Source organism: Eretmochelys imbricata, chromosome 1 (assembly GCF_965152235.1).
Source record: "Eretmochelys imbricata isolate rEreImb1 chromosome 1, rEreImb1.hap1, whole genome shotgun sequence".
Classification (NCBI taxonomy): Eukaryota; Metazoa; Chordata; order Testudines; family Cheloniidae; genus Eretmochelys; species Eretmochelys imbricata.
In genome coordinates this window covers 313419131-313440373 of record NC_135572.1, presented here as the reverse complement: position 1 = coordinate 313440373, position 21243 = coordinate 313419131, and the positions used below count along the sequence as shown (strand labels likewise).

The 21243-nt window shown below is 42.8% G+C and overlaps 1 protein-coding gene across 1 annotated transcript in view; it reads left to right on the top strand.

The window, feature by feature from the left end:
* The window catches only part of ASZ1 (ankyrin repeat, SAM and basic leucine zipper domain containing 1), a 109189-nt gene that overhangs the window by 67372 nt on the left and 20574 nt on the right, over positions 1–21243 (top strand). The window contains exons 5-7 of the mRNA XM_077807828.1: positions 10898–11009; positions 14839–14973; positions 19038–19162. Of these exons, the coding sequence (XP_077663954.1) occupies positions 10898–11009; positions 14839–14973; positions 19038–19162 (372 nt within the window). The remainder of the gene's footprint in view (positions 1–10897; positions 11010–14838; positions 14974–19037; positions 19163–21243) is intronic.

The following is a 21243-nucleotide window of genomic DNA, read 5'->3' as shown; positions in this document are numbered from 1 at the left end:
TAGCAGACTCCCACCATGATATCACCCTTGTTGCTCACACTTCTAAACTTGATCCAGAGACACACTCAGGTTTTTCTGCAATTTCATACCGGAGTTCTGACCAGTCATACTGCTCTCTTACATACAATGCAACTGCCCCACCTTTTCTGCCCTGCCTGTTCTTCCTGAACAGTTTATATCTATCCATGACAGTACTCCAGTCATATGAGTTATCCCACCAAGTCTCTGTTATTCCAATCACATCATAATTCGTTGACTGTGCCAGGACTTCCAGTTCTCCCTGCTTGTTTCCCAGGCTTCTTGCATTTGTGTATAGGCACTTGAGATAACTCGCTGATCGTCCCTGTTTCTCAGTATTAGGCAGGAGCCCTCCCCTGTCGTGCTCTCCTGCTCGTACTTCCTCCCGGTATCCCACTTCCCCACTTATCTCAGGGCTTTGGTCTCCTTCCCCCAGTGAACCTAGTTTAAAGCCCTCCTCACTAGGTTAGCCAGCCTGCTTGTGAAGATGCTCTTCCCTCTCATAGTAATCCTGTGATCAACCAATACACCCAGGTCTTTCTCCTCCTCTGTTGCTTCCAACTGATAAGTTCCCAGCTTATAGCAAAAATTCTTGTTGTTAGTCCCTAATTGCTTGACTTTGCACTATTAAATTTTATCCAATTTCTGTGACTCCAGTTACAAGGTCATCCAGATTTTCTTGTATGATATTCCGGTCCTCCTCCATATTGGCAATACCTCCCACTTTGTGTCATTCACAAATTTTATTAGCCATTCTCAGTTTTTGTGCCAAGGTCAGTAATAAAAATGTTAAGTAAGATTGGTCCCAAGACCAATTCCTGAGGAACTCCACTAGTAACCTCCCTTCAGCCTGACAGTTCACCTTTCAGTATGACTTCTTGTAGTCTCCCCTTTAACCAGTTCTTAATCCACCTTTCCTCCTCCCCCCTTCCTTTTTCCCCAATTCACAGAGATACCCCTGGAAGGGACAAAATCTTTGTATGTGTCCTTGTTCACACCACCAGCTGGAAAGACTGATTGCTCCTCCATAGAGGCTGAGTGACAGTCCCTTTTAGATGTGGCCCCAGCAAGCCCATGTCTCTCCGAAGTCAGATTCCATCATGGCATAGAATTATTTGTAAATGTTCCTCTTGCCCACAGGCAAAATACACAGTAGAAGAAGCTGATGGATCCCCCTTAGTCAAGGCAGATGTCCATTTTGGCTCCCCCTCCCACTTGAATTCCACAAGGCCCTTCAGTAATCTTCCTTACATTTCCTTTTTCATGGCTGTCCTGAGCTACAAGCAGGGTGATTTCTCCAACAATTCAACCTCCATTAAATCCTCTTTATGCCTCCTTCTGATAGCAGAAAGCTGGATCCATTGTACCAAGTTTGCACCTTCCTGGGAATACTGTCTAAAAAGGTCTGTTTATGTCTGTCAGTTCCACGGTCCATGACTCAGTCAGGCACTCGGTAAATTGCTGGGTAAAGATGTGTGGCCGCCCACTAAAGGAAAAGGGCTCACCCCTAAGTTGCTGGTGGTACTGTTGCTGTAATGTGCTTGGGGAATCCAGCTTGGCAGCTTTGATGACATTGAAGTTGGTGGCCATATCCTCCTACAGGGCTTAATACATGGCTTGTGCTGCTTTTGTTAAAAATGGAACTAAGCTGGCAACCCAAATCATATTTGAAGGTGATCAGATAGGCATTAGGAGTCACCTAGTCCCATCTTAGGCAGGGATGACATGGCAACTTGTGCAGTGTCTCTGCAACAGCTGCTCATGGAACTTTCAGTTGTTCCCTGTGGCTTTTTCAGAAACTGATGCAAATAAACTTGAGTGATTACTCATTTCATATACTGCACTTTGCTGGAGAAAAGCAATACCTACTGCTTTTTGGTTTTTGGGATTGTCTGAGTTAATTGATTCACACAAGTTCCCAGGCAAGAATATTGTTGAACGAAGGAAGGGCAGAAACAGAAATAAGTGTAATTAATGCATGCCAAGATTTTGTCATGGTGTAAACATCCGAAAAATTTTAAAAAATCAGTGCTCAGTCTAACCTCTTTTAAAGTATTAGTAGAGGAAAGAGGTTTACACCCTTCCACCAGCAAGGTTAATCAGATAAATTCGCACTGATATGAAAAGGAAGGTATTGGGGAATTGAAGCTCTGTATCGCTGGAGAAGTGACATCCATTTTTACTTCCGTAACATCTCCAGATGTTACTAGAGCTTTTTGGAAGTTTATTCATAATCTGATTATGGAATTACAGTGTTCTGTTTTAAAACATTTCTTCTGTTTTTGTGAGATTCTTCTGGTTTGAAAGAGATTAGCACAGTGGGACCCCAATCCTGATTGGGTCCTTGGGTGCTATTCCAATACACACAATACATAAAACTTAAAGAGAAATACTAGAACTGTTGATATCTCTTAACATGCAATAAACTTTTAAAGTGCAACCACTGTAAATATTCCCCCTCTAACTCCAGGGGAAGGTTAGATTCTGATATAATCACACATCTGCATGAGCCAGAGCCCTAGGCATGATCATATAGTGCCTGTGCATTAAATCAGCTCTTTTCTTCCTACTGCTAAATCCTCCACCTTTCAAGGGAAAGCATTAGAGACCCTTTTCTAGCTATCTTCCTCTTTTTATAAGACTCTCATGCCTTTCTCCCTTTCCTAGTCTCTACTTCAGTATGCCATAATTTTCTCACCAGTTTTTGTCTGTCTGTTTTTCAGTTCCCAGTTCCTCTCTGATCTCTGGATGCTCTTTAGCCTCAGATTATGCAGTCTTCTCCTTATGTGAATGTTCTGGAGAGCAGGTTTCTCTCTGCCGTATATTTTGCTTATGAAAAATAGCAGGAAAAGATGAACAATGCCATACTTTGCTGTAACTAGCATATGGTAAAAGAGTGACAAAGCTCAGTCTCTCACAATCCATTCAAACAGAATTATACAACCTCTCTGCTATATACTTGGTTTTCAGGGTCCCTCTAGTGTTCAGTATTATGGTTAATACCTGTAGGTACTATAGGAAAAGCCCCCTCCCAAGGTTTTACATTTCTTCCTAAGAAAAGAGTTGAAACGTCTGTTGCCACCAGACAGAAGAGTGCCTTGTCACAGAACAATGTAATGCAAACAATGGTTAATTCTTGTGAAGACAAAATGTTGAATGTTAATACATTTTAAATATTACTTACCATCCTTAGTAGGAGTGGTGGCTCCTCACTCAAAACTACTTTTTATTTACTGCAATCAGAACTTGAAAGCTTCTCCTCAGAGATATTTCTCATTATATAATTGTATGATCCCTTACTGTTCGTCTCAGTGTTGGTTGGTTGTTTTATTTATTTCTGTAGTGCTCAAAAGAATACTAGGCACTCTAGACATGTGGTAAGAAATCCCTGCCTTGAAGAGCTTATTGTCAGTAGACACACAGCAAAGGAGGTGGGGAGGATATAACATGAGACTTTTGCAATGTTTTCTTTTGTTTTGTATTTTAATCCTTACCTATTTTCATCCCATCTTCAGCACTTTCCATTCCTTTCCTGTTTTGAAACACTTTTTTTCTTCCAGCCCAGTCCCCAAGCCAATTCAAGAGTGATATTGACATGCTTGCGAGATACTTGAATCTATCCAGGTCAGCAGGTCCTCCTATCACCAGGTCTTCTGGGGTGTAGAAATAAAGGGTAGATTTGGGAGAGAGAATGGTCTCAGAGGACTTTCCCTGCAGCATTGCCAAGAGGTAAAAGTGTGTAGAAGAATAGCATCAAAACACAGTTTTGGAATAACAAATAGAAATAAAGGTAAAAGACTAAAGATGTTCAGATATTTTACCATGTGTTCAACTTGTTTGATGTTAAAATATATTTGTGCACTACTGTTCTTAGAGAACCACTTGGTAAGAGTGGCGTATTCCTGGATTTTTGAATTTATATATAACTTTCGCTAGAGGGTGCTATTCAGACATTTGTTGTATAATATGCATATTCTCCAGCCCAGCATCTCCCCCAGTGCTCATACATCTGGCCTGTTACTCTCCACAGGGCCACTCACGGAGGCGTTCCAGAGTTTCAGCACTACTTGTGTTAGCCATGCCTTCCCGCTCCTGCTTGCCACTAGGTTCTCTGCCTCTGTGGCAAGGGACAGTTGGCAGATTTAGCTGCTCCTGCTTTCATTTGCTCCCCTGTTTGTTTTTCTCTCCTGTTTTTAGGCAGTGGTGAGCAGATGAGCTGGATCTTTTTAATCCCTTTCTCCTCCTCCTTTGGGTAGTTAATCAACTGTTGGGTGGTTAATTCACCTGGAAGCTGCCTCTATAGAGTCTCTCTGCCAGCTTCTCTGCCTCTCTCCCAGGTATGATAGAACAGCCAAGGAAGCATCAGACCAGGTCCAAAAAAGTGCACTGTTTGCGAGGCAGCCTTCCAGGCTCAGCAGGTGGTGAATTGTGCCCTGCCTCCGTCCAACCAACTGACCCTAACTCCATTAGGAATGGGTCTCCAAGTTGGACAGGCATGTGGAGTCCTGTCTGCTGAGTTGCCATATCTGCAACACAGAACAATCAGAGCTGGAGCCACAGAACAGAGCAGGGAGAGGATCAAAGGACAAGGAGGATCTCATTTAGCTGGCCGAGGGGTAAGTCCCAGGGTCCAGGACTCTAAACAGAACAAGGCTGCAGGGCTACAGGTCCGTCTTCCCCCTCACCCCCCCCCCCATCTTAAAATGGCTCCTAATTGCCCTGGGGAAAGAATGGGGGTTCATAAGCAGACCCTCTCCCTCCCAGTTTGAGCTGGAGGAGTTGGGCAATGAACCCCTCTCCCCTGCTCTAGGGGACTGGGACCCTGGAGGGGAGGAATCAGACAGAGAGCTCTCTGGAGATCTTCAAGCACTTTGAAAGGCAAGCTATAAAAACCTCATCAGAGCCCCAGCAGGGTTCCTGTGGACGTGAGATGGGTTACAAGAACAAAGACCAAAAAGGGGAAGAAAACAGGAAAAAAACCCAAAACTCGAAGGCACATTCCCTCTGACGCTTCCTCTTCTCTCCCCTCCACCCCGAAAAGTTTGAGATCGTGTACAGAAAGGTTGTACAGATCCAGATCCAGCCTGAACAGGCTTGTGAGAGCAAGCCTCAAAGCAAATTCCTGGCCTTAAAATCCTCCCCTGAAGCTGCTGTTCCGCTGTGCTCCTCTTCTGAGGATGTGATCACAGAGGAATGGGATAAGCCTGACAAAGGCAAACATCAGTAAAATTTACCTCAGGTGCTACAGGAGCCAAAGAACTTTATTGCTCAGTGTGACACAGAGACCCCTTGGCAAAATGGTACCTGGTTCTTTGCAAACAACTCTCACCTCAGACCTGAGAAACTCACTCACACAAAACACGTCGTCTTCTTCAAGTGCTGTCCCTGTGGGTGCTCCACTTCAGGTGATGGTGAGTCCTGATGCTGTTAATTGGAGATTTTCGGTAGCTCTGCTCAGTTGGGCTGCTTGTGCTTAGAAGCTGTGTTGCGGCGCCATTGGAGTCTCAGTTAGCGCGTGCACGGCCCAAGCCCTCAGTTCCTTCTCAACCATCCTCGTCTGAAGACGGCACTCAGGGCAGTGCGACAGCTTTTTACCCTATAAATTGACAAAATAGAAATTTAGTTAGTTTATTGTAGTTCTTAGTACCTGTTAAAAAAATATATATAGTTTTTCTTTCTCTGGTTCCCTGCTCCCTTGGGAGCACATTCCGTAAAAGCTTTTCTCCGTTTTCCCTCTCCCTTGGGGCACTACCCTGAACATGCCAGGTACCCCTGGCTGTAAGAGTTGCAGCTCCTGCAAAGAAGCGATTCTGCAGTCCAGCAGGCATTCTCTCTGTGTGAGATGCCTGGGAGAAACACATATACCACAGAAGCCCTACTGACTTGAAGGCATCTAACTTGTTGTAGTAATTCTTAACTTGTTCTTTTGCTATTTTAGCCTCTGATCCTACCCCATTACACTGATGGCTCACTGTGAGTTGTCCAATCACTGTTAACTTTTTTTGTGAAAACTGAAACAAAAAAAGGCATTTAGCTCTTCGGCCCTTCCTGCATTTTCTGTTCTTGTTTTTCCCTCCGTATTGAGTATTGTGCCTACCCTATTCTTGGTCTTCTTCATGCTTCTCGTGTATTTATAAAATGATTTCTTGTTACCTTTTATGTCCCCAGTTGAATCTTGTTTACTACCTTCGCCTTTCTAATTTTGTCCTTATGTTGTTGTTTTTTATATTCATCCTTCATAATTTGACCTAGTTTCTACTTTTTTATGATTATGTTTTGAGTTTCAGATAATTGAAGATCTCATGGTTAAGCCAAGGTAGTCCCTTATCATACTTCCTATCTTTCCTACACATTGGTGTAGTTTGCTCTTAGCCCCTTAATAGTGTTTCTTTAAAAACCTGCCAACTCTCATAAGCTCTTTTTTCCCTTAGACTTGCTTCCCATGGGATCTTTCCTACAATCAGGTGCCTTCAGATCTTCCTCCTGAGAGTGTGGAACCACTCCCCAGAACACATGAAAGACCACATCTGAATCCCGATCCAGGCACTCAGCTCCCTAGAGTGGTAGGGACTGTCCATTGGATTGTCTGCAAAGGTCTGCCCATATGCCTTCCATATCCCCTTGTCCTTACTAACAATGCCAACCTGGAGGGCTGAGGTACTCGTGTGGGTTTCAAACCACCCAGGGAACCTGGAGCCGAGAGGAAAAGACAAATGGCATAAACCTTTTAGAACTCAGAGTAGTCAAGCTAGCTCTTTGAAAGTTCTAGATCTTCCTGGAGGGAAATCATATTCTGTTTCAGTCAGACAACACAACTACGGTCATGTACATAAACAACCATGGAAGGAGAAGTTGCCCAAGGCAACATGCAGAAACAATGGAAATAATGAAACAGGCAGAGCAGTCTTTCTTGTCATTCAGAACGACCCATGTAAAGGGAAATTGAACCAGAAGGTAGACTGGCTCAACCGACACTAGCTCAACACACTAGAATGGTGCCTGAATCAGGAGGTCTTCAGTTTGATTTCAAAGGACAATCTGTTTTCCTTCAGCCAATTTGTTTGTGAGCTGTGAGAACGTGAAGAGGCCAAGATAATTCACCAGGGAGACAGATGCCAAATCCTTGGGGACAGATGCCCTTTCACACAGATGGCCACCTTTTCCCTTCCTGGGGAAAGTGATTCAGAAAATAAAAAGGGAGCAGACAGAAGTCATATTGATAACTGCCTATTGGCCAAGGAGACCCTGGTTTTCTGACCTGATAGACCTGACTGTGGAACCTCTGCTACAGTGACCATGGAGACCGGAACATAATCTCCCAAGGTCTGTTTCTCCATCCAGGTCTTGGACCAGCTTCAGTTGATAGACCCAGTATTGCTAAGGCCTCCGTTTCAGTAACCAGACTATCTTCCAAAGTTATCAAGACTTTGCCAGCATCCAGAAGAGCCTCGACACTAAAGCCATACTCTTCTCTCTGGTCCAGGTTCAATGTCTTGTGCTACGAGTACTGTGTGGACCCCAGCAATCCAAGCCATTTTGAACTTTCTGCAGGAAGTCGTAGACAAGGGCCTTCAATGCAGCACTGTAGCACCAAATTTGTAATCTCAGTAGCGTCCTTTTTATGGGATCTGCAGAATCCTTGATCTTCAGATTCCTCAGAGCTATCAGGCTGACCAAGCTGTTGATCAGGCTGATCTTCACAAAATGGGATCTACCACTGGTTTTGAAAGATCTAAAAGATCATTCCTTTGAGACCCTGACTTTAGTGATGGCCTTCTACTTGTCCATAAAAGCTTGTTTTCTGGTCTCTCACATCTGCTAGATGGGTATCAGAACTGGTGATATTATCTGTGCAAGAACCTTGTATATTCCACGACGCCAAGGTGGTGCTGAAAACGCCAGTTTTTTCTTCCTAAAGTAAATTTTCCCTTTCATACTTCCCAAAAAATTGTCCTTCTTCATTCTGTCCGAAGCTGTGACGTCTGACAGAATAGAAGTGGCACACCTTAATGCCAGGAGAGTGCTGAAAATCTACATCATGCACACACAATCCACAATGAGGTCAGGTGCCCTGTTTGTGTCCTTCCAGTGTAAATGTCAAGGTCTCAAGAGTTTCTAAATCATCCACTGCTAGATGGATTAGGCTCTATATTGTTGAAGCCTACAAGGCTGAGAAATCCCTGCTCTGTAGTTTCTGTGATCCCTCTATGCAATTTAAACTTCACTGTCGCTTTGCAGATGTATTTATGTATTCAAATTATGGAGGCATCAGTTGCATCTCCATAGTTAATGTTGAGTTTAGTTTTGCACTTAGTTTTGTTCTTGATTATACATGAAAAAATAGTGTGTTCTCCCCCAAGATACAGCACTTATTCTTCAAGTAGAGGACTAGTTTTCTGAGACTTTACAGTAAATCTATTAATTTAGTTTGAGTTAAAATTATCCTGTCCGGGATGCCACCTGATGTATTGGAGTTTAGCTGAGCCTCTCCTGCTCCACCAGCCTGGATTCCCTCTCCCTGTTTTGCTGAATTAGGCTCTCCAGCCTCTTGGAACATACACACACAGGTAGGGCCACACCCAGCTACAGACAGAGACTGAAATCAGCTCTGCGTGAAAAGGCTCACCTGGCACTCACATGCACACCCCTTTTGGGAAATAAACTGCAAAGTATATTGTTTTGCACTGTACAGAAAGATCTGCACAGCTCAAACTCATAAAATTTCACCGTCTTCCTCAGTGTGAAGAGAGAGATGCACAACTTCTTGGTCCCCTCCCCACCCCAGTTAGAAATTACATAAACTGGGTTTAATAATAAACAAAACAAATTGTATTAACTATAAAAGGCAGATTTTAAATGGTTAAAGAGATAGCAAACCGAACAAAGCAGGTTACTGAGCAAATAAAACAAACCACACAAACTAAGCTTGATTTACTAAAGAAACAGGTTCCAAAATAAACATTTGTTTTTATTTATCTTAATACTTGGAATAATGCTAACTTTTCAAACTTCCCATATAGTTAAATCTCATTGAAATATTTTGCATTGGCTACTTTGAAGAATTACTTTGTGGATTAATTGTCGGGTTTTGTAGTTTTTCTTCATAACTGAAAATTTCTCTTTCAGAGAATTTCTTGAAGACTTCTTTGTTTTTTTTCAAAATGGCTGCCATTTCCTATTGTTTTTAATGGAACTGAAGCCACAGGCTGCAACTGCACCTATTTACATACTTCTCAGTGTTGCACTTTGACTCCAGACCACATCTGCCCTGTAGTGACAACATACTTTTTTTTTTTTTTTTGAACACCAGATTTTCATCTAATCGGTCACAAACACCATAATGCTTTAATCACAGTGTTATTGCATGGTGTTACTAAAGGGAAGAGTTAAGGTTGTTTGCGTGCTCTAACTACATTCCATTCTTTTACATGTTCATATTTCCTATAAGTTTAGCCTTAATTCTGAATTTCCTTGATTTATAATGGTTGCTTTTAGGATAGTTACAACATCTCTATAATGTACAGTAACTCCTCACTTAAAGTCGTCCCGGTTAATGTTGTTACGTTGCTGATCAATTAGAGAACGTGCTCATTTAAAGTTGCGCAATGCTCCCTTATAACGTTTGGCAGCCGCCTGCTTTGTCCACTGCTTGCAGAAAGAGCAGCCCATTGGAGCTAGCTGGTGGGGGCTTGGAACCAGGGTGGACTGGCAGCCCCCCTAAGTTCCCTGTGTGGCAGCCGCCCATCAAGCTATCGATTGCTGGGCAGTTCAGCTGTCCCTCCCCCCACTGCCCTGTGCTGCTCCTGCCCTCTGCCTCTGAGCTGCTTCCGGGAGCCTCCTGCTTGCTGTGCGGGAGCCTCCTGCTTGCTGTGCGGGAGGGGGGGAAGAGGGAGGGTAATATCAGGGTGCCCCCTTTCCCCTGATCCGGTACCTCATCTCCACAGAGCAGGGGGGACACATGACAGGGCTCAGAAGCGAGGGAGCTTGCTGGCAGCAGCTGCTGTCTCAGCTTCCTGATGTACTTAAAAAGGCAGTGTACTTAGTGGGGTCAGCATACTTAAAGGGGCAATGCATGTCTCTCTCACACACACACACGGTGTGTGTCTCTGTCTCTCTGCCATGCAGTCTCCCCTCCCTTCATTCCTTCTGCCTTGTAGAGTGTGAGGCTACATTAACAATGTGTTAACCCTGGAGGGCTCAGCCGAGTGCTAGTTCATCATTTAGCAGTAAGGCATTCTTTGGGAATTATCCAACCCTCTGACTTCACCACCTCAACCAAGCTTCACAATCAACATTGCTGTGTACAGTATTAAATTGTTTGTTTAAAACTTATAGTGTGTGTGTGTGCGTGCGCAGCGAAAAAAATTTCCCGGGAACCTAACCCTCCCTCCACCCCCCACCCCCATTTACATTAATTCTTATGGAGAAATTGGATTCGCTTAACATCATTTTGCTTAAAGTAGCATTTTTTCAGGAACATAACTACAGTATTAAGCAAGGAGTTACTGTATTATACTCTAAATTGCTGATACATACAAGCAATCTTAAGTGTATCTTTTGTATCTTTTTGTCTAGGAATATAATACTGATTTTCCACTTACTGATATTTGTACTTCTGATTGCAGTACAATAGGTGCTTGACAGGATAGGTGTTAAAACTGCTCATTGGGAATATGGGCCCAATTTTTTACATCATTTCAATATGTGCTTAAAGTTAAGCATCTGCTTAAGGTCCATTGACTCTAATAGGATTTAAGATTGCATTTAAAGTTTAAGCTCATGCTCGAATGTTCTGCTAAATCTTTGCTGAGTCAAGGCCATATAGCTGATGCCTTAGCTAATGTTGAGTATTTTAACAAAAATTCCTCTTTTTTCCAAGGAAGCAAATGACTCCGCTAATGTATGCAGCTCGAGAAGGACGCCCTCAGGTTGTTGCTCTTCTTGTTGCTTATGGATCACAAATAAATGCCCAGGATGAAAATGGTTATACAGTAAGCAAGCTACTTGTATATACTATATGTGATACTGAATTGTGTTTACACTTTTCACATTAGTTTGTTTTTAGTACTTTTTCCTCAGAAATACCCTTCACTCTTGTGCTCCAGCTTGCCAAATTTTTCTGGAACTAACTCCATCTGGCACCACTCACAGCTTTTTCTGAACCAGAAGAGATTGTACCTTAACATGGCACTTGCAGTAGCAGCTTTGACTTTTATTGTTTTTCTTTCCTTATCTAACCTTATCTCTCATCTATCTGTCATCCGTTGCCATTGGGGCATGAACGGGGGGTGGCAAGCAGGAGCATGCCCATCCCCCCACTCCGCCACAACTCCCAGCTTCTGCCCTGCCCTTCCCCCTGGGATTCCCTCTCCTGAGCCCATCCTCCCCTCTTTCTGCTAGGGTGGGAGTTGGGCTGAGCGCAGCTGAAGGGACATGCCTGAGAAAGGCACTGCAGCTAGTGCTCCCGCTGAGCCCCACTAGATGACGCTCGGAGCAGGGAAGCAGAGGTGGCAGCCCAGCTCTGCCAGAGGGGGCATGTTACCCATCCCTTCCTTGCCTGCAGCCTCCAGTGAGTGTTTGGCGCCCTCCTGGGGTGCCACAGAAGGGAGCTCGGGACAAAGGTGGCCAGACACAGTGGAAACGGGGGGTACTCTGGGGAGGCGGTGGGGGAGGCAGCAGAGCCCGGGGACATTGGACGGGGTGCTGATGTTTAAAGTTCCCCCTGTGACGTTCCTCTGGTGTTATCTGGACCGGTGATCTGCTAGGTCACTCCAATCCTCAACTTTGGCAGCCAGCCTTACCCTGCTCTGCTGTGAGAACCCCCACTCCTGGGCTGTTCACGCACAGCCTCTAGCACTTTTGAGTGAGCACTAGCTACATGAGTGAGCACTTTTGGCCGGCCGCTGCTTGAACTGTGCAACTGAATGACACTCGCCAATATCTCCGGTCCCAGACACAACCCTAGGAATCCTCTGTCTCGCAGTGTCCAGTTATGCCCACTGGACACTGCAAGCTTATATGAGTTCATCAGTTTAACAAAGAAATTGATATGTACCAGGCTTGTTATCCCAAGGGGAGTCTCTGACATGCTTCAAACCAAATGCACTGCTTCAGGTAGAATAAATGAACAGATTTATTAACTACAAAAGATAGATTTTAAGTGATTATAAGTCTAAGCACAACAAGTCAGATTTGGTCAAATGAAATAAAAGCAAAATGCATTCTAAGCTGATCTTAACACTTTCAGTGCCCTTTCAAACTTAGATGCTTCTCACCACAGGCTGGCTGGTTGCCCTTTAGCCAGGCTCTCCACTTTGATCAGCGCTTCAGTCGCTTGGCGGTCGTGTCTGTAGATGGAGGTAGAAGAGAGAGAGAGCATGGCAAACGTCTTTCCCTTTTATCATAGATTCATAGATATTTAGGTCAGAAGGGACCATTATGATCATCTAGTCTGACCTCCTGCACAACGCAGGCTACAGAATTTCACCCACCACTCCTGCAAAAAACCTCACTCCTATATCTGTGCTATTGAAGTCCTCAAATCGTAGTTTAAAGACTTCAAGGAGCAGAGAATCCTCCAGCAAGTGACCCGTGCCCCATGCTACAGAGGAAGGCAAAAAACCTCCAGGGCCTCTTCCAATCTGTCCTGGAGGAAAATTCCTCCCCGACCCCAAGTATGGCAGTCAGCTAAACCCTGAGCATATGGGCAAGATTCATCAGCCAGATACTACAGAAAATTCTTTCCTGGGTAACTCGGATCCCACCCCATCTAATAGCCCATCACAGGCCATTGGGCCTATTTACCATGAATATTTAATTACCAAAACCCATGTTATCCCATCATACCATCTCCTCCATAAACGTATCGAGTTTAATCTTAAAGCCAGATAGATCTTTTGCCCCCACTGCTTCCCTTGGAAGGCTGTTCCAAAACTTCACTCCTCTGATGGTTAGACACCTTCGTCTAATTTCTAGTCTAAATTTCCTGGTGGCCAGTTTATATCCATTTGTTCTTGTGTCCACATTGTTACTGAGCTTAAATAATTCCTCTCCTCTCCGGTATTTATCCCTCTGATATATTTATAGAAAGCAATCATATCTCCTCTCAACCTTCTCTTAGTTAGGCTAAACAAGCCAAGCTCCTTGAGTCTCCTTTCATAAGATAAGTTTTCCATTCCTCGGATCATCCTAGTAGCCCTTCTCTGTACCTGTTCCAGCTTGAATTCATCCTTCTTAAGCATGGGAAACCAGAACTGCACACAGTATTCCAGGTGAGGTCTCACCAGTGCCTTGTATAACGGTACTAAAACCTCCTTATCCCTACTGGAAATACCTCTCCTGATGCATCCCAAGACTACATTAGCTTTTTTCACGGCCATATCACATTAGCGGCTCATAGTCATCCTATGATCAACCAATACTCCAAGGTCCTTTTCCTCCTCTGTTACTTCTAATTGATGCGTCCCTAGCTTATAACTAAAATTCTTGTTATTAATCCCTAAATGCATAACCTTACACTTCTCACTATTAAATTTCATCCTATTACTATTACTCCAGTTTACAAGGTCATCCAGATCCTCCTGTAGGGTATCCCTGTCCTTCTCTAAATTGGCAATACCTCCCAGCTTTGTATCATCCGTAAACTTTATTAGCACACTCCCACTTTTTGTGCCAAGGTCAGTAATAAAAAGATTAAATAAGATCATGTCCTTTCTTCCCTCTTGGTTTTGCCCCTCCACCCCTTTCAGAGTCAGGTGAGCATTACCTCATTGTAGTCCCAAACTGACCAAGGGAAGGGGGGTGAGAGTCCAACAGATCCTTTGTTGCTTCCTAGGCTAGTGTCCTTTGTTCCTGTGAGCCTGGGTGGGTTTGTCTTGAACATGGCTTAATGAGGTGTGAACTGCCCCTCTGCTCCTGGAGAATTTTTGCCTGGGTTTGTTTTAAGCCATGAGGACACATTTTCAGCCTCATAGCGATATACATGAAACAACCTATAACATTACTATGACAACAATACTCAGTGCATCATGAGCCTTCTGAAGACAACCGACATGACAAACTTTGCATTGGATACCACACAATCATTTTATAAGGATGAAAATGGGGGTGCCAGGTGTTCCCCTGAGGTATAGAGCGACACCTCCCCCCCCAAAATAGTCACATTTAAATCCCTGTTGCCATAGCCTCTGAGTCCCTTTTATATGTGGAGTCGTGGTAGCCCCAAAGCTTTGAGAATTGCTTAGAATGTAACTTCAGAATTTCACAGGCAACTTATTGCTTCCTTGTTTGCCCTTACGTTCCTGTATTTAAAACAGTCTGCAAACTGTAGGGTATGGGGGTAATTTTGCTATTAATGTTTAAATAAAGCAAAATCGTAGAATTTAGAACAAACTAAGACAGTCTGTTAAATATACATGTAGTCCGATGGTGTGGCAAAGGGGAGGGAAGACCTTTCCATGTGTGAAAGATGAGTGAGTGAGAAAGGGCAGAGTTGGAACTGACTTTGCATATGTGTTGAGAACTTTTGTCATTCATATTTAAATCTGCACTTTAACTTTGAATTAATTTTTAAAGCATTTGACAAGATATTTTACATGTTGTCCATTTTTAATGAACTGTATTCTGTCCGGTCATCTTCCAAACAATAATGAGACAAAAGGAGATTGTGCAGTATCATCATAGATTAGCTGGTAGAGTTACTCTTCCATGTTTGCCTTTCACAAAGGTTACCCTATATTGTTTTACTGAGATAATAAGCTCTGTTTTTTGTCTTGTTTTTAAACTTATTCTACGAAGTGAAACAAAATGTTTTATATATAGGCACTGACATGGGCATCCCACCAGGGACATAAAAATGTAGTCTTGAAGTTGCTTGAACTTGGAGCTGATAAAATTCTGCAAACCAAAGATGGAAAGACAGCAGGAGAGATTGCAAAAAGCAGTAAACATTCAGAGGTATTGTTCTCCACTAAGGTCTAATTCTGTTTTTCCTGAAACATTCATGTTCTCACTGGTTGCACAGTTTCCCAGATCAGTGTTAATGTAGGCCCTTAAACATGTATTACAGCATATATTTAACCAATATTTATTAATATTATTCAGTGCTACACTGTAGGTGTTCATGCTGCTTTAAAACAGGGGTCTCAAACTCAGTTTACCTTTGGGCCAGTGCCAGTCTTCAAATCCTCCCAGCGGGCCAATAATGTCACCTTGCTCCCTTGGCCTCATGCCACCCTGACTGACGCTGCTCAGCAACTAGTAATGCTGCCTCCATGGCTGATTCTGCCCGGCGACTAGTGATGGTATCTCTGTCCCTCTCCCCCAGCCAATGGCAGCTGCGGGAGGCAGCGCCTGCAACAGAGAGACAAAACAGCATGGCTGCATGGGTCTCTCCTCTGGGGGGAGGGGCATGTGAATCTCTCCTGCCCGCTCCCCTCCTACCCCACCCCGCCCCCTTGGCTGGCAGCCATGAGGGCCAGATGAAATAACTTTTTTTAAAGCTTTCACAGGCTGCAGTGGGGCAGTTCTCAGGCCGGGACTTTGAGACCCCTGCTTTAAAAGTTACTACACATGCATTATGTTGCAAAGTTAATGTTGCTGTGGGAACTTTAACTTAGGGCTTGGCTACACTTGGCTACACTTGTAGAGCGCTGGGAGTGAAACCAGCCTTCGGAGACCGCAGCAGGGAAAACGCTGCTGTGTGTTTACACTGTCAGCTGCAAGCGCACTGGCTTGGTCACATTAGCTGCTCTTGCAACGCCACAAGGAGCAGTGCATTGTGGTAGCTATCCTAGTGTTCAAGTGGCTGCAGCGTGCTTTTCAAATAGGGTGCGGGGGGTGGAGTGTGACAGGGACTGTGTTGTTTGTATGTGGTGGGAGAGAGTGTGTGTTTTGGGGGGCAGAGAGTGTGTCAGCATGCTGTCTTGTAAGTTCAGACAGCAGCAGAACCCCTCTCCTCTCTCTCTCTCAAAAACACTCACAACAGCAGCATTCCAGAGTAATGGTTGGCTTTGTCCCGGAGCAGATAAGTCAGAAACGGAGCTTTGAAAGGGGATATCCGCATGTGTGCAGCCAAGTTCAAAACAATGACAAGAGTGGCACTTGACTTCAGGGGATTATGGGACGTTTCTGGAGGCCAGTCACAGCACAGTAATACAACACGTTGTCCACACTGACACCCGGGCGTTTCAGCTGGGGCACAGCAAGCTTTATGCTTCTTGTGGAGGTGGATTACCAGGAGCACTCCAGCTGCAGAGTCCAGGAGCTCTACGTGCCTTGCCAGTATGGACACCTCAGGAGTTAGGGCTCCCAAAGCTGATTTAATGAGCTCTAACTTGCAAGTGTAGCCAAGCCCTAAAGAATTTGTTTGCATATGTGTATTTAAATTTCCAGCATAATTCCTTGCTTAGAGTTATTATTTTAGTACGCGTTGTATCAAAAATATATCCACTGACAGTTTTTCTGATCAACTCTTTGAGAAATAGTTGGTTAAATTCAACCAAGATAACTTTGGAGGAGATTGCATTGTATAGTGTTTAGCTACATTTCATTTGAGAGAGTTCTACAGAAATTCAAATAGAAAAACATTTTAAATTGCTTAAATGTGAAACAGTAGCTGCAGGCTTTAGGTAGTATAGTAAATAGCAGCAGCTTCCAACTATTAGTGCTCCAGGGAGAAGTCTGTCTAAAAAGGTTGAATCTTCTCCTGCGGCCCTAGGAGCAGCAACAGAAGGTATGTCTACACAGCAAGCCTCCCAAGCCAGGTCAATATCTCTCAAGAGTTGTGAACTACACCGTTCATCACAGAGCTCTGTGGAATCTGCAGCTCCATACCTGTGATATTTATCATTTTTCCAGGACTCCATAGAAATCAGCATTATTAAAGTGAAATTCACCATTTTACTGCACCTAGGGATCTGACTATTTTCAGCCTCTCTCTCCAGCTTTCCCCACGAGGGGGAGTTCATTGGTTTAGAGTGGGTCTTCCCTGCCCTGTTCCTGGGAGCCAGGTAGCAGAGGGGCAAGGAGCCAAAGCTGGAATCTAATGACAGCCAGGAAGTGGACAAAAGAGCCAGTATTGCAGACTAGGAACCTGGGCTACCTGGAAAACAGTGGAGTAGCCAAAGCCTAGCGATTTGGAGAAATGAGCCATTGTAAATCAGATACAAGCTACTTTTCATGGCACACATTGGCAAGGAGGCTCTGAGCCAGGCTGCCTGAAGAGTATGGCAAAAAATGCATTGGGAATAATCACTGACAAATTTTACATCAGTAGGAGCTTATGTTTGTGTGGAGGTGAGGAGAATGAGAACAAAGAGTATTTAATAAAGGTACAATAAATTAACATGGCTGTGAAATTTAAAGATTCTTGTAGTGGAATTTGGTCTAATTATATGATGGAGTACATGGGCTTGTCAGTCTGATCCAACGAAATGGGAGGAAGATACGCATGATTATCTTTTCCCACCAGAATTTGAAATGAGAATGAGATGAATCTCTGTTGCTCTTTGGCTTCAACCCCCCACCAAAGGAATAAAAAAAAAATTTGAAGTAGAGCAGATTTTCAGTAGGAACTGCTGAAAAAATGTTTTGGCCAAGTCGAAGGACACAGCTGTTTCTCTGACCATCCCGTAAAGAGGATTATTCAGTCTGAGTATGAGGAGGCAGCAAAGAAAAAACACCTTGAATAGGAAATGTCTAAACATTACCATTTTACAAAGGACATGCAGGATCTTTGTGCAGCTCACAAAGATTGGCACAATAGTAACAACCCTCACCAAAGACACTTAAGGAGATGCTGACTTCCTGACGACCAGACACACATACAGTGGGTTCCCTAAGAGAATTATGAAACTTTTGCAGTGGCTCTTCAAGCTTCAGTCTTTTTCTCATCCTTCATTAGGATTATAGTCATCCAGGCAAATCATGTCTATGAACCTGATGAAGAGCAAAGATCTCCTTTCCTTTTGATGTGACCATAAAAAAGCAGAAATAAATTTCTTTTTAAATTGGGGGAATCACTGATCAGGATGTCAGGCCTTCTTTGTACATTATAAAAAAAGCATAAAATGGGCACAGACTGAATATTTTTTCCCACACTGCAACTCACCTTTGAGGGAATGCGCTACTAATCACGTGTTTGAAAGCTTTTCCCTGATGACTTTATCAGGCTTTTTGGTTTAACATTAGCTTTGCCTTTTCTTTCTGAAATCATAGTTTTGTTGGTAGTTCAGGAAGAGAACTTGGATCATTGTCCCTGAAGGCAGACTTGAGAGTGACATGTCCCCTGAATGTCAACTTTACTGCTGTCGCTGGGGCCAGAGGAATAGACTGAGCTACCTAGTGGAGATTGTTTGTATGGTTTTACCATAAGAGAATGAATCAGCAGGCAACAAAAAAAGTCCTTTTTTTGTTGATCAGTTAGATATAAAGAACACCCAAATACAAAATCCATTGTTTTAGTTTGGAATGTCTATAATACCATTATCTGTGTATATGTGCTAATATATCCATACATGTCCAGGATACAGGAATAAGTTAAAAGTGCATACACAATGTTGTTGAAGAGATTTTACTTGGGAGTGAAGAACTTCTAAGTCTTAGAACCAAAAATAAATACTCAGTTAATTTTACATCATATATGACCTCTTTCAGCCTTTCACGTTTCACATCAGAATGTTTTTATTTATCTTCACACTGTACACAGTGTTGCTTCACTGTATACTGATGGTTCTTGTTCAGTATTCCATTGAATTAGGTTAGCTTAGCAACATTCACTCTTGGAGATTTAAGCTCCACGGGCTCATCTCTATCACAGATGTTTGCCTTTTGGAAGAATGAGATGGTTTACCTGAATTATTCTCCCCAGGTAGTAGTCCATGAAATAATTTTCCCACCTTTTTTACAATTTAAATTTTCATTGTGCATTGAATTATTCTTGTGCTTATTTAATTCAATAGGACACTACTTCTGTTTTCTTAAACTGAATATTAACTAAATGTTTTTTATACTTTTTTCAGCTTTTTAATTTACTTTCTTTGACTGCAAATCCCTTGCAAGGGAAGTTCCAGAACCTGCTTAAAGAAGAGACTATCCACAAACTCTTGAACACAGTCCCTGATGCAGTTAGAGATCATAGAGTTAGGTAAAGAAGGAAGAAAACTAATGCTATTTTAGTTCATTTTAGTTTTAATATTATGAATACTTTTGGGGTGTGTACATGATTAGTATTAATGCAGAACAATTTACAGTGTCTATTTTTGGAACTTTTTTTACAATCATACCTAATGTAATAATTTGTTAAAATGAGAAACGGAAATCCCATTATGAAACACAGAAACCCATCTTAAATTTTGTATTTCCTGACATTTAGGTGCCTGACTGTACAAACTCAATATTGCATTACATAGTTTGGATGCTTCCAAGTTTTTAACAGAGGCCACTGGCACACTATATACACAATTAAGTTTATCTGTATCATCAGTGGAGAATGTGACCCTGTTGTATACTTCTCCATCAGATAATTTCTGACAAGGTTAAGGACTTTTGTTGAGAATGACAGATGCTTTAAAAATTGAGGTTTCTTCTGACCAGAAGCACCCCACATACACTATATGATATTTTAGAAAAGAAGGTCTTTTGGAGCATGCCAAGGACTTCTGGCTCTTATATGTATCTGTTCTTCCCATGGCCAAGGTGGGAGATATTTTATCAAGTGTCCCTCCATGGATTTGAGTATTCTTTTCACATCCTACACTCAACTTCCTGATAAAAACAGTTGCTATATAAGGTGTTGATTGAGAGGATTTTTCACTTAGTCATATTATGTGTATATTTATTCTTAATCAAATATATGAATAAAATATAACTGAGTGGAAAATCCTCTCCCCTATCTCCTCATGAGATAAAAGGAAGATGTGCAATTTAGGAAGAAAGGCCAAGTAGTCTGCCTCATTGGCCTTGCATATACCAGATTACAAGGCCATACTGTTGAGATACAGTTATGCTGTTCGCGAGAATTTATCCCTTTTAGTGGCATGAGCACAGGAGGCACAGGAAATCTTGTGATTAAGATACCAGAGCTTGTTTAAACTAGGAAAATTTGCACTGGTGGAACTATACCAATGTGGTTATATCAGTACAAAACTAATGTAGATCATAGAATCATAGAATATCAGGGTTGGAAGGGACCCCTGAAGGTCATCTAGTCCAACCCCCTGCTCGAAGCAGGACCAATTCCCAGTTAAATCATCCCAGCCAGGGCTTTGTCAAGCCTGACCTTAAAAACTTCCAAGGAAGGAGATTCCACCACCTCCCTAGGCAACGCATTCCAGTGTTTCACCACCCTCTTAGTGAAAAAGTTTTTCCTAATATCTAATCTAAACCTCCCCCACTAAATAGATACGCTACACTAGATACGCTGTACTAGTACAAAGCTGGGCTTTCATTGGTGCAATTTACCCTAGTAGTTTACTAAATTGCATGAGTGAACGGTCCATCTCACTCCATTGCAGCACATCAACACAGAGGGTTTGTGTCCGTGTATTTACACCAGTGCAAAAACCTAGTGTAGATAGGGCCTGAATCTATTCCTGAAGGTCTGGGTTCTTTTCCCATCCGTCTTACAGACTTTCTGTTTGATTTTTAAGCAAGCCAATTATAGCCTAATTTTCAGAGGTACTGAGCACCTGGAGTTCTGATAGACTTCAGCTGCAGTTGTGGGTGATCAGTATCTCTTGAAATCAAGCCTCTAATGTCTCTGCTTTCATTTGCTGACCTGTTAAATGGGAATAATAGAGTACCTATATCACTGAGGTTATGAATAGAATGAACTGATGTTTGTAAAGTGGGTTGATAAAGTGGGATGGAAGGTACAGAAGCACCAGGTGATATTATACCTCATGCAGCAATCTGAGACTTATCTAACTCCCATCCCAGTTTCTTAATATTTTTTCTTAATTGGGTGTTGAAAATTTTGCAACCATTGTAAACTTTACTTTCCATTGTCTGTCTTCCTGCAGAGATCATACACTATGTACATCCTTGGGATTAGGCAACTTTTTCTCTGTTGCTTAAGACACTGGGTGTAGTTAAGATGTCTACAATCTTAGGAAAAATGCCAACATATACAGTGTTCCTGGCTAACTGGATTCCTGATCTGAACCAGCAAGATATTCAGGATTTATTGTGTTAGAGGATACAACTGAACTAGAGTCTTCTGGGTAT